A 13,939-nucleotide genomic window follows, 5' to 3' on the forward strand; every position below is an offset into this window, starting at 1 on the left:
GTGGTCAATGCACCACTCAAGCTGGTGATGACAGGAGAAATTCAAGGTTGCTGTTGTGGAAAAGAAGTATAGTGTAAAGTTACCAGATGGATTTCATTGCAGTGAAATGTGTGGTATCAAAAATGGAGAACTGGTGTAAATGTGGCCCAATTCTTACGATTTGTTAGAACTTGAACAATAGAGGCTATGCGAGTGACATAATCATACCCTGCTGAGTGGCACACAGTAACTATCATTTCTCAATAATTTCCGACGCAGGGCGGCTCGTCGGAAACGGGCCGGCCCCCTGGGCACGTTCCTGGGGGTCTGTATGTTCTGGGGATCCCCACATGGTAACTGTCATTTCTGGACCGTGCGGGCAGTCTGCCGGAACCGGGCTGGACCCCCACATGGAGTTGCAACACTCACTTCACACGGGTGTGATTTTTGATACATTTATGAATAATCCTCTTTAAGTCACTTATTCCTTTGGTACTCCAAGGAGAGTAAAACAGATTACAAAAATGTAATTAAGATACTATTTGATCCAGGTCTGGTGGTTAATATTTGAACTTCCTTGTCGCCCACCGAGGGGGATTCAGGTCATTTACCAGAACTTTGACAACTTGTTGTATTGCAGATTATGCTCGTGACTGCATGGGGGTTTCGGAAGGTTGTGTGAGTGGGTTATTTTTAAGATAGAGGGCAAAGGATGAACACCTAAATCTCTAATATAATAGCCAGATTAAGAGCTCAGGGAAGAACGTGCCGACGTGTCTGTCTCTCTACTGTCTCCAGGGCAATGTCAGTGTTTACCCAGCTATTAATACCAAAACCACTATGCTCTGCCAGGAGGGGTGGGTAAGACAGATCAACAAAAAAGAGACAATTCACTCAACCGTACATATACTACAATTTCAGGTACTTTTATTTTACTTGATTATTTCCATTATTGTTATACTTTATCCTACCTCTACTCCTCTATGTATAATATGTACAATTTAAGGCATTTAGTTAAGTAAAAACGAATAGAACCACCGAAAGGAGGTTAGTCAGGTCAAACTGTATGTTTCATAATCATTCCCTGAAGAAGACCTTTCTAGGTTGAAAGGTGGTGTTTCAAATAATGCTGTATACTGTGTGTCTGTTTACTTTGCTTTTATACTTATTTATTTAGGTCAGCAGCACCTCACCAATACTGGTGTGCGCCCTTCTCCTGTTTGTTTACTAGAAAGCGGACGACGCCACGACACTGACGAGCATAATCAGGTTAAACAGGGACGGCATGTTCTGGGCACTGGACAGAGACGTGTTGGAGAGGAACATATGAAAAATAAATGAGAGACTCTTTAAGTGGTGAAGTGGGTGCGGTAACGTTGAGGGAGGGAGATGTTTTCACAGTGTGTACCCAAATGATTGCAGACAACATATGCAGCACTGACGCCAAGCTACTTGTACCGTCTGGTCTGGCAGTCTCTTTTCTACCCACCTCATAGTCTAGTTTATGTCTGGGCCTCCTCCAATCCAGAAGGAAGAACAGTCTGTGATCGTAATATGTCTAGGAATCCTTAAATTAAGCAGTGATACACCTAGCCTAGTTGTCACTCGAAAGATGAATGCTAGGTGTATTGCAGCAGGATTGCGTATCAGCAAGCTGTTTTTTATTTATATTTTTTTTAGGCTGGGAGCAGTTGCTAGTCAGATTGTTTCATGGTTTTCAGAAGCCAATTAAGAACTCCACTCTCTCGCCTAATGATTATCCATCAATAATATTAATGTAATGTTTATGACCTCACAGAAAGAAAATGAGGAAACAGAGGGAAATGCAACTCAACATTATCTTTTATTCATAGAAAAATAAAATATTTGAAATGACACTGCACACGTACAATACATTTTATTTTAGAGTTCTAAAGGTCATTTTATTAGATGCTGCTTCTGATCAGAGGTGTCAGTCCTAACTCTCTCTCTCTCAAACATGCACACATAGACACACACACCTCCTCTGGCTTGGCATGGTGGGGGTGCAATCATGCTGGAACATTCTGAATGCTTTAGAAGGATCAAAGATTGTCAAGGACTTCTAGTGCTCCTGGAGGCTGACCAGCTATTGTTATGAAAGTGAACCACTAATGCCAATGCATGTTATTCACTCACACCTCCATTCTGCTTGTCCTTGTCTTAGTTGTCTCTTTGTGACATTCTGAATCGGAACATATGGCCTCACCATATACAGTAGAAGTATAAACCATAATACTACAATAATTTCAAGTACACTTCACTTTCCTTACGATACATTACTTTCACTTTTTTAATACAAAATAAACAATGCAACTGAGCTTATGTGCACTGTACTGTTCCATAAAATGAATGCTCTATACAATGCTGTTTGACAGCCTACAGTAAATGCACATTTTGGCCTGTCTATGACTAGCTGGGGAAGGGGTCAAGGGGTGGCCATTCAGTGTGCTGCAGAGTGCAGAGAGACATGACAATGGCTTACGGCCAGCCAGCCAGGCTGCAATATTTTCCATGCAGAGATTAGCCCATCGCACAGCTGACAGAACACACCCCACAACACGTCTGCCGGTCCATCTTAACAGAGATGTCATAATACCATTGCCCACCAAATGTCAAAGACAATGGCAAAGCATAACACTTCCCTGGTACTCACTCCGCTTCCCATTTTAGGATGTAGATAACATTGTGGGTGAATGTCACTATGAATTATAAATCTATACACGTCTTTTCATGCTCTTTTCTGATAAACTATGCCCCTTTACTAACCCAGCCAAAGTGCTATCCTTCTCGTCGTCCCTCAAACTCCCCTCCCCTCTCGTCTGTTTTGGCTTTCAGCCTCTCTGGGCTTCCAGTGACATGGAGCGGCCCAGTTCTTTTGGTGCTTTTGCAAATTCCATGCGAATGGGTTTGACGGGCGGAAGGTCCCTGGTGATCTCATCCACACTTCTCTTGCCGGGGCAGGCTCCATCCGGCTTGGGGAAGGGCCGGAGGTCCTCTTCGGTGTGTGCGGCTCCGCGGCCCAGCCTGATACCCAGCTCCGCGGGGGTGAAGATGGGCAGAGGCAGGGTGTTCCTCTTTGGCAGCAGCTGGTGTTCTCTAACACCCTGCTCCACAGTGCCCACTCTGTAGACACCGGAAGGACAGATCTGTACGAGGGAGCGGATCTGCCACTGTCGGGCCAGAGTTTCCCTACGAGAGCTGTCGTTCATGTTCATGTTCTGCCTGCAAGCGTCAGAGAAAGAGAAGAAGACACCATCTCAGAATGATTCACTTGCTTGATTAGACCTTGGATACCTTTCAGAATTCTACAAACAGCCAAACCATTGCCGCCGAAAAATAAATCTTCAATTTGATGATGAAAGGGCTGATTTAATTAATAATCTAATTGAGGACCATGTGTACATCAGGGCTGCCATGTCTCACCCTTTGAGTGTGACAGTCACGCAATTTAACCCTTTACCACGCACCACGCCACACATGCCATTTCACACGCATTATAAATAACAATTTTCTCCGCGGCTCCGCCGCGTAATAACGCGCACTCATGTGTACGGTAAAATAGCCGATCTGCATGCAGCGCTGATATATCATATATGCAGTAGGAGGAAGAGGAGGGTAAACAGTGGACCTGGACAAATCGTCGGCAGGGTCCCTGACTGTGACGCATGGAAATGAGCCATGCGGAGTTTAACATCGCTTCGAAATATTTTTCATGGAAGACAATATAGCCCCCACAAGTTACAACAAGTGAGTAAGTGTCAAAGTGACCATCTCTCGTCTTCTATACTGGTGTGGCGTCTCTTGCGTGATATGAGGAAGTGGAACGGTGCCAGTAGCCCGTGCACATTATAGGGACAAAGTCGTGTGTGTGTGTGTGTGTGTGTGTGTGTGTGGCCGCATCGCGACTTGTTTCTGTTCAGAGAGAGAGAGAGCCCACAGATGTGTTTGAACTAAGAAAATGTAAAATTAGGCATTATCCCACATTCCAGTTTTCTGACTTTTTATTTCACAACATATTCCCCAATTTCCACTGAGATTATGGGGTGAATGAATGTGAATGAATGAATCTCTTTCTGTCATAGTGACATTGTCCTGCATCAGATCATGTCCAAATCAGGTTCTCCAATCTCCAGTAGCCTCTTCAGTTTTTTGAAGATTTTTTGAGTGGTGCAACCACTGACCACTCCCTTACGGAGCTATGTGTGTGGCTGGCTGGGTCTGAGCAGTGAGCACTATGTGTGTGGCTTGCTGGCTGGCTGGGTCTGAGGACTATGTGTGTGGCTGGCTGGCTGGCTGGGTCTGAGCACTATGTGTGTGGCTTGCTGGGTGGGTCTGAGCATACATACATACATAGATAGATATCTTTTTCATTTCTACTTTAAGCATGAGGAGGCTGTCAGTGCAGGGAGAGCAGCTGGCATGGAGGTGAAGACATCAGTGTTAAGGTTAAATATCAACGTTAAAACGGGACAAATCCACATTAAAAAGGCAAAAAAAATTCGCCGCTGCCCTTCGGACGGCGTCGAACGCATTAAGGCACTAGAGTCTCACTCTTGACATTTTCTGAAATATGGCAGCCCTGTGTACATTGAGGCTTCAGTATGTGTCAGACTAGCCTACATACAATCTAACCTTATACATTTTATAGAGGCTTATAACATTATAACATTTAAGCTGATAAATAGGTACTCTATCCTGATACGATTACATTGGCAACCCCTTTCTGTTAAAGAGCTGGAGAGAACCCTGTTACATTACTATCAGAATATAGGGCTTTAACCTTTTCACACTAGAAGAAAAAAACATTTTAGTTTTAACCAAAAGTCAGTAAGGGCTCACCTGTCCTGGGGCACAGTCTTTAGGGTAACACTGTGCCAATCGGCAGTGTAGCTCTCCTTCTGGGCATTGTTCTCCTCTCGTAGGCTACAGGCCAGCTGGGCCTCCACCACAGCCCCATTGCACTTCTCCATGACGGTACACACTGATGGCATCATCTCTCTGCTGCTGTGGACAGATCTGTCAGTTAGTCTTATCGCTGGTCTGGCTTTTTTTCCTCTGCGCTCGTCTATCTCCTCTCAGGACAGTCAGTGGCTTCTCTCTGGCTTTGAGTGTGATTACAGCAGTCTGTCAGCCTGTCAGTGGTTGTCGATGTGTGCCCAGCAAATCAGGGATGCTCTTTCTCCTCTCCTCGTCTCGTTCAGACTCTCTTTCTCTCTGCCGCTGTCTGTGTCATGGACCGTGTCCATCTGTGACTTTTATAGCCGCCCTGGTGCTATTCCCGATCAGCGATGTCATATACTATCAGTGCATGCTGACATCCGACACCAAGTACCCCCACTGTCTCATTTCCCAAGATCTGGAACTCGCACTGAAGAGGGGTTACGGGTAATTGGGCCAGAAATCCCCTGACACTTACACTGTAATCCCCAATCCCCTTTATGACCACTGGACCCAGCAATTTCCACTTCAGCTGCCTGGTACCGGTGGTTCAGTCAGGGGTGAAGGGATCTGTCTCACTCTCTTCACACACAAATGGAGACAATCTATGGAAAACAAGTCGACAGTCACAAGGGGTTTGTTCCTGGAAGAGGAATCTTAATAGACAAGTGGTCTTGATGTACATGTCATGGAACTGCTTGTGGCACCTCACTAGTATGGAAAGATATACTGTAAGCTCATTTGTTTTTCACAAACAAATAGCATATTATACTCAGTCAGTCAGTCAGTCAGTCACTCTCACTCACTCACTCTTGCACTCTCTCTCTCTCGCTCACAAGCACACGCGCACCATACCCCATACCACACAAATCCCTGTACAGCATGTATGGAATGGCACATTACTAGAGCAGGATTTCAACACCACTGCAAATTAACATCAAATGACATAACACATGAACCACTATGAACTACTTGGAAGTGGAGAAGGCATTCCAGACACAAAAAATCGGATCAATTAATGGATCAGTTGAGTTGAGTTGAGTTACCAAACACCTTTCCAATAGAGAGTGTGCTAAACAAAGTGTAGCGCCCAGGATTACATTAGATAATTGACACTGGGTGAAAAAATGGGTTGCAAAATCGTGGGATAAAAAAATATTTTTAAAAAATAAGGGAAAAAGTATAACCAGTCTATAGGTAATAACACAAAGTATTTTATATATGCCGGGCCACTGGTCCCTAAATGCACCCCTCCCACCATTTTCCTGTAAATTTAATTATGATTGAATGCAGCATCCAATCGTACCCAAATTGGAATAGCACGTTGAGTGTCCTGTACAGTAGCCTACCTCCAAAGCCACTTTCACTTCTGCCCACTTCGGCTACCACAAACATGAACAGTTGCAACAGTCTGCCGTACAAACTCATGACTCTTGTCTCGCTTGTCCCTCCTCTATCTTTGCTCTTGGTTATGTCTCTAACTTGAATTATAAAAATGCCACACACAAAATCCGACCAATCCTTTTGTCACCCAAGGCCATAGAGCTTCAGCCAAAGCCTATGTATTAAATAATCCTTGACTGAGGCGCACCATAATCCCGCCTGCCTATAGAGGGAATGTGTGTGACATCATCATCATACTGAGAAGTTATGCGGGAATGCCTATTGCTGACTGCAAAAAACTACTTTCTGGCCTTGACAGTCCATAGGCTACATCCAAACAGAAAGGTCCTATCTGATTGCATGAATGCCACAGACGTCCACACTATTTATCCATAATGTATAAATGATAGAAAGGGGTCAGGATAACGAGGCCTTTTCGTGGAGGTCAGAATGATTTTTTTTCGTCTGTGGTACTCTAATGACGTTAAACTCACTTTGCCACTCACTTTTCCACTGACTTTATGCATGCGAAATTGCGAATACCCTCTATAATAGTTTACTTTATTTTACTTTATTACTTGAAATCAGGGAGAAAATATTTTGGTTATAGTGATGAGAAAAACAGAGCAAAGAAAAATAGAAATGTAAATCACAGAGTTTATTTGACAGGTGACCCAGCCAGTTCCAATATGAAAGGGGGTCATTTATATCTAATGACCTTACAACATGCCACTACCAGGCAGCAGTGCCAGTTCCTCCAGCAATCATTCATTGCTTCAACGACAGCACCATGTTGTTCATAATCACCTCATGTTACAGAATGTGACGAGTGCGCCGCACGCACACACACACACACACGCACACATACACACACACACACACACACGCGCGCGCACGCGCGCATGTATACATAACGTCTGAGTGCTACTAGTCTGCCGGTGTGGTGTTACCGCCCAGGTCCGAGGCTACTGCCTGAGTGAGTGTTGACTCACTCATCCACATCAGCCAATGATGTCATCAACTCACATCAATATACACAGCACAGGTTTTTTCCACGTTTTCGGGACGGGTAGGGCGAAGAATGTGTGCTAATTAGTAAGGCCAGGTGGGGCCTCGGGCCAGTCCAGTTAGGGAGGCCTGTTGAGAACTCTAGTTTTCGCCGGCTGCGCTAATAACTTTGGGGCAGGCCCATCTAGAGTTTGAATGGACACGTATCAGTCAAAAGGCAGACGGGTGGGGAAGATCAACATATGGAATGTCAAAACAGGTCAGCTCCATATGGAGATCTAAGCGTTTGATCTAGGTGTTGAACCAGTCTTCTCCATGTATGGCTATTCAGGGTTTGATGAGGTCAGTGTTGTGATCTGTGTGTCACACTGAAACTACAGGTCTGGGAATGCCCATATATGGACATTCCCAGACCTGTAATCCTTGGGCCTGTTGATAACTCTAGTTTTCGCCGGCTGCGGCTGTGCTAATAACTTTGGCACGGGCCCGTCTACAGTTTGAATGGACAGGTATCAGTCAAAAGGGAGACATCGAAGAGGAAGGACGGATGGGGAAGGATCAACATATGGAATGTCAGAACAGGTCAGCTCCATATGGAGATCTAAGGGTTTGAGGTCAGATGTAGAGTTGCTGGCCGGCTCCATATATGCAGATCTGGCTGATGATCTAGTCTTTTCCATGTATGGCTATACAGAGTTTGATGAGGTCAGTGTCGTGATCTTCATATATGGAGACAGCCATATATGGAGTGTGTCACGACTCACGAGGCATGACGGACTGACGGCCATATATGGTGGTGTGACAGAACGACTGACAGGTTTTGTAGGTTTTCATAGTAATCTGCGACCTATGGTCGCATTAACATTATACAGACACAGACGATTGATCATTAAAATAAACATGCTCATCCAGTTTAACTTATGGCAGTTATGGCTAATAATGGCTATGGCTCTTTGTCTTTCACAGTTCACATTTCGTTTGCATTTTTGGATCCAACTGGCTGACCTTCTTGTGCACTGCTAAAACATTGTCCTAGATTCCAAACACAAATATTCAGTGTTATTTTCCATCTACCTGTCAAGCTCTGATGACTGAGAACAGCAATATCTCAACTTCATATCCACACCTTTCCAGTATCACATATAGGGTGAAATGTATCTGTGTGTGTGTGTGTGTGTGTGTGTGTGTGTGTGTGTGTGTGTGTGTGTGTGTGTGTGTGTGTGTGTGTGTGTGTGAGTGACGTGTGTGTGAGACGTGTGTGTGTGTGTGTGTGTGTGTGTGTGTGTGTGTGTGTGTGTGTGTGTGCGCGCGTGCGTACGTGTACGTGGAAAGGGAAGAAAGAGACGGTTCAGTTATGTTACCGAGTTATGTTATGCAGCCATGGCAACCACAAATGTCATTTCAAAAACGTAAGTCACTATGTGAAGTATATACTTCAGTGGTGAGATAATATGTTTATTGAAGCGACTTTGAACCGAGCAGTGGGTTATCTGAATTGGAAATTGTGTATATAAAATTTATTTTTTTATTACAGATTCGAGATTCCCACAGAGTAAGCCCTAGTACTCATAAAGTTGCATCACATTACAGAGACCCATGCACCCTCTGGACAGCAGTACTGTTGTGAGTCATGTCTCTGCTATTCAAACGAGGCCAGGGCTGCAGAAGGGCCATAAAGGTACTGAATAGCGATGAGGTGATTTCTGCCAGTGATCCTTCAGGCCCAGTGGCTGGCGTAGAAGCACCTGGAGTTGTGTAACTGCGCTGTCACAGCTGCTGAGAAGTGACATTTAAATGAGCTGTCACTATCAGGATGTACGGTAACGAGAGTGGGAGGGGTTGGACAGCGGAGGGCGGCTGAGGCCCTGTGTGTGTGTGTGTGTGCCATGCGCGCACAAGCACCATGTGACACTGTAACAGCCGGCTGGTGCCATATATTAAAGCAATGTTCTTAACAGAGTCTCTCTTACATAACAACAGCCTTATCAGCATCAACACCACCACCAGGGGGTTCCCAGTGGGAAGGTGTGATGCCAGGCAACCGAACACAATCCAGGAGGGCCATGTCTGTGGAACAGGGTTCACCAAACCAGCAGCCAGCCACCCACAACAGGCAGGCCATGTGAGAGTGTAGACATACATTGTAGATTGTTGTATTCCACCTCAGAGGAATGCTTAGTCATATGCCCAATACTGGTGTCTGACTCACCACTACCCATACATAATAAATCCACTGATTATAATACAAAAGAGAGCACTAAGAGTAATAAACAATGTAGGATACCGGGACCACACACACACCCACTGTCTTTACAATCACACCTTCTGAAGTTCACAGATATGGTCAATGTTAAAATTCTACAAATCATGTACAAGGCAAGATATAACCAATTACCGGTAAATGTACAAGACAAAGGAAGGGGGATACAATCTTAGAGGACCACTGAACTTCAAAAAACCTGTGATGCGCACAAACTTGAAAACAAGGAGCATCTCTTACGGAGTCACTCTGTGGAATGAGCTGGAGGATGAACTAAAGCGCTGTGGAAGCATAAACCAATTCATTTTTGATAGATACAGAAATGAAGAAGAGTACTAATGGGGAACTATGACGTACTGTACTATATAATTATAGTAAACCATACCATACATTATATACATTATGTAATATATAAGTATAGTAAACCATATCATATATTATTAGTAGACCATTATTAGTAAACCATAACACATTATGTACGATATAAGTAAACCATATCATATATATTATACCATTATTATTATTATTAACTACAATTATTATTAGTATCATTGGCAAACCTTGGTGCATACTGTGTACTATATAAGAATAGTAAACCATACCATGTATCATATACTGTTATATACTATACAGTATACAATAGTAAAACCACATTACCTATTATACCTACTATACCATATTATAGTAAAACATACAATATATATTATAAGTAACTCATTATATATATTCAATAAGGATAGCATAACAGAGACACATGAATCATACTCATAATATCCCCTAAATAATAACCCTTATATAGTAATCCGCCAACAATGTACCTCGGGATGCTCTTTGCCACCTTGGCCTAATCAATCATTACATGTAAACCATAACACAATGGCAATGACAGGTATTGACTCTGCACAGCAGGAATTATTGTATTATTTTCTTATTTATATGTATGTTTATATATGTGAATATGTGTAGATGAATGTATATATCTAAGGACAACATGAATGTATGCACTGTGTAGGCAGATAGATGTCCTTTTTCAGATATCGGACAGGACATGAGCAACGGATACTCAAAAGAAGTTAAAAAAAAAAGAAGAAAAAAAGGAAACTATGTGTGCTATGTATGAACTGTATGTCCACCATTCCGAAAATAAAACTGAACTGAGATTCTACAGTTGTTTTCTCTGTGATGTGTATTTCTATGAGCGATCGTGGTTTCATTTAATGCCATATAAAGCATTTTGTGCAGGAACCCCTTTTGGTGTTTTAAACATGTTATAATTTAGCTATTGAAAAATAGCAGATCTACAAGCTCATAGTGCCACCGAGTGGCGCGCTACGAGCTTGTAGGTCTGCTATTTTTGAAAAATCGTGAAAATATTTATTTCAGAAAACTGGAGAATTTAGAAGAATCTTTTAACATTTTGAGGTCAGGCCTAAATGGGATAAAGCAGTCCAGATGAGACAGTGCAGCTCCCAGCAACATGGTTTGTACAAACAACATGTGACAAGATGCGCTTCAGGTTGCAAGTTTATTTCAGCTTCAACATCCCACCAAAACACATGCATAAACACACAACATCCAAAATCACCCATATTCTCCATGTTGCCACTGTTAGAGGGTGAAGAAATCACCCTACAACATCCACTGCATTTCACCGTACTCACGCAAACACATCCATTTAAACTTACTAGCCATACTATTATATTCATATTCATTACTTTTCTGTTCAGAGCTAAGTCAACCTTCATAATATGTATTATGTTAACAGTAACAATTATCCAAGCACAAACCCATTTGAGAACAGCTCTGAAACATGATCATTGAGCTGTTTATTCTCTGTTAATAACGATTCGTCCAGTTAAATAATATTCAAGAGGAAATCTTGTGATTGAATCAATAGTATGCTTATAATCATAAGACATAATATGAAGGGTGTGCGGCGTGCCTCTGCTCATACGACCATTACTGCCCTGCAGGTTTCGCATGAACCAAACAATGAACAGAGTGAAAGCTCAGTAAAGCTCTATGGTAGACAAAAATAGCCAAGATCCGACACCATTCAGCTCATACTCAATGATGAGCCCCTTTAGAATGTGCCTGGAGAAAACTGAAGGAGAGTCAAAACTTGATATTTTAGCGTAAAACTGCAAGCAACAGCAGAATCAGTAGTGGAAGTTCTGTTGGAGGCACTTGAAGAACAGGCAGTGGGAGTTGAAAAAGATTCTTTCTTCCGGCTCTCCCCAGCCTTGACAACTACTGCCCCCTGCTTTATGTTTGTGATCACTGCAGCAGCCAGTGGATCACTCTCTCAAGTTTCAATCATCATTTCAGCTTTCATCTTCCAGTTCCTCATCCTCGTCGTCTTCTACGGTATTCTTGGCCTCGAGCCTGGCCAGAAGCAAAGGCAGGTTGATTGCAAGCCCAGCACCCTCTTCATCATCAGAATCATCATCATCATCCTTGGGAGGATAGAATCGCTTCGCTTTGAGCACAAAATCATCAGCCACATCCAAGTATATAAGACGATCCTGTGAAGGAGCGAGAAAAGACAGAGTGGGAGGAAAAGTAATAATCCAAAAGAGAGAACAATTCAACATTTGTTTGCCCATTATACCACAAAACATGTGATTCAAAACATGTGCGATTCAGCATGGTGTGAAAAATGTAATTTGGAATCTCACCATGATGAATAGGTATCTCTCGGGTGGGGGATCTTTGCTGTTGTTGAAAATGTTGGTTTCAGTGTGGAGTGTGTTCAGCAAGGAACGCGCCAGGGGGGCGTTGCGCATGCGGTCATTAGACGCACTGGGATTCACTGTGAGTAGAGAATCTGCTTCTGCCATAAAACCTAAGGAGAAAGTTTATAATCAACACTTGATAAGCTTCAGAGCTACTATGTCTCATACTACTGTATGTCTCATGATCTGAGGGGACCGACAGTAGGCTGACAGGAAATGGGGAGAGAGAGATTGGGGGAAGACATGCAGTAAAGGCCGTCGGGATCGGGAGTCGAACCCGCGGCACACTGCCAGAATGGATTACCAGCCAAGGTGCCTGGACCACTGAGCCATGGCCCAGGCCGATGATCAACTTCTTACCCAAGTTCTCCAGGATGGTCTTCCATCCGTCCCTGACCTCTCGGCGTGTATCTCTCATGGCATCAATATCCACACTGAGACGGCGGTAACCCTACAACAATGTGCAAATATGGGATCAAATCCTTTCCCTTTCAGCTAAATCATTTCATTTCAGATATTCTATGCTACAAGAATCTTTACACAAATGAATCCATATGGTTTCACTACAGTCCATTCTAATCTATCATCTAATCTCCTCACCGTGGAACCCATGCGGGTCATGGTTCTGGCCTGGAGCAACGTGTAGAGGTGGCGGTCATCTTCTCTCTCTGAATGGCTGGTATCACCTGGCTCACTCCACAGGTTGGTCTCCTGGTCACGCCGTTTCTGGACTTCACGGTCAAAATACTCCAGAGGGTCATGACTGTACAAACACATGAATCATGCACAAAATGAATGAGTCAGTCACACACAGTTATACATTTGTACAGTAATTATAAAACCACCTATACTTTATTCACAAAGCATGCAAATGACAAAGCATGTAAACCAGATGGTATGCAGTGTAGTTTTTAGTAATTTGATCAATTCTTCTTACTTACGGGATTAGAGGCTGCTTCTCTTCATCATCGTCATCAGTAGCACAACAGCAGCAGCAGAACTTCATGAAAGCTGCCCCCATGTCTCAAAACGATAGGGAACTGGTACCCGCGGCGTGGAATGATCCTGAAAAGGCTTTTGTGGTGGGAGTGGCAGGTTCTTAAATGGTCTTCCTTAAGCGTTTAAGAAATAGTTCAAGTATATGAAGATATGACCTTTTCTAAACGAAAACTCAACTCTGGCTTCAGCACACCAGCACCACTGTCCCCGTGGGTGCTGCCCCACTGCACTAAAAAGGTTCCAGATACCTTGTTCAGACCGTCGGAATTACTCCCAAAAACATTCACGAAGAGAATTCATGAGCAGGAGGTATATGAATATGATCCACTGTTATAAATATTGTCAATTCCGCTCTCACGCTCAAGAGTATCTGGTGGGGATTCTTTTTTTTTCTTTTCTTTTTTTTAATCATAAATAATTCCAGATCCAATGGAACCAGGACCGGCCGAGGCACCAGTCTCTGTCCTGGATCAGAGTAAAGATGCTCGGGCAGATGAAGTGTTCTTTCTCCTTCCTTCTCCTTACAGAGGACAAAGAGAGCAGTGAGGACAAAGACAGCAGTGAAAGATCACACTCTTAACTCACTTTCTCTCTCTCTCACACACACACACACACA

General features: G+C 43.4%; 2 protein-coding genes across 3 annotated transcripts; both read right to left on the minus strand.

Moving 5' to 3' along the window:
* Window positions 1-1,803: 1,803 nt before the first annotated feature.
* Window positions 1,804-5,237, minus strand: tcap (titin-cap (telethonin)). The gene is made up of 2 exons (XM_083780050.1): window positions 4,840-5,237; window positions 1,804-3,222 (listed from the first exon to the last, which is right to left on the minus strand). The coding sequence occupies exons 1-2, from the start codon at window positions 4,992-4,994 to the stop codon at window positions 2,832-2,834; spliced, it is 546 nt and encodes a 181-aa protein (XP_083636176.1). The 5' UTR covers window positions 4,995-5,237; the 3' UTR covers window positions 1,804-2,831.
* Window positions 5,238-11,150: 5,913 nt separating this feature from the next.
* On the minus strand, window positions 11,151-13,838 carry LOC310869351 (melanoregulin). 2 transcript variants are annotated; one of them, XM_083780048.1, is made up of 5 exons: window positions 13,266-13,838; window positions 12,925-13,087; window positions 12,685-12,775; window positions 12,268-12,434; window positions 11,151-12,068 (listed from the first exon to the last, which is right to left on the minus strand). In XM_083780048.1, exons 1-5 carry the CDS (start codon window positions 13,343-13,345, stop codon window positions 11,952-11,954), a joined length of 618 nt encoding a protein of 205 aa, XP_083636174.1. In that variant the 5' UTR covers window positions 13,346-13,838; the 3' UTR covers window positions 11,151-11,951. The 2 variants fall into 2 exon arrangements, with proteins under 2 accessions (XP_083636174.1, XP_083636173.1); XM_083780047.1 differs by having other exon boundaries at window positions 11,151-12,114.
* Window positions 13,839-13,939: the final 101 nt, after the last annotated feature.

This window comes from Protomyctophum parallelum (genome assembly GCF_964188405.1).
Source record: "Protomyctophum parallelum genome assembly, chromosome: 13".
NCBI classification, from domain to species: Eukaryota; Metazoa; Chordata; class Actinopteri; order Myctophiformes; family Myctophidae; genus Protomyctophum; species Protomyctophum parallelum.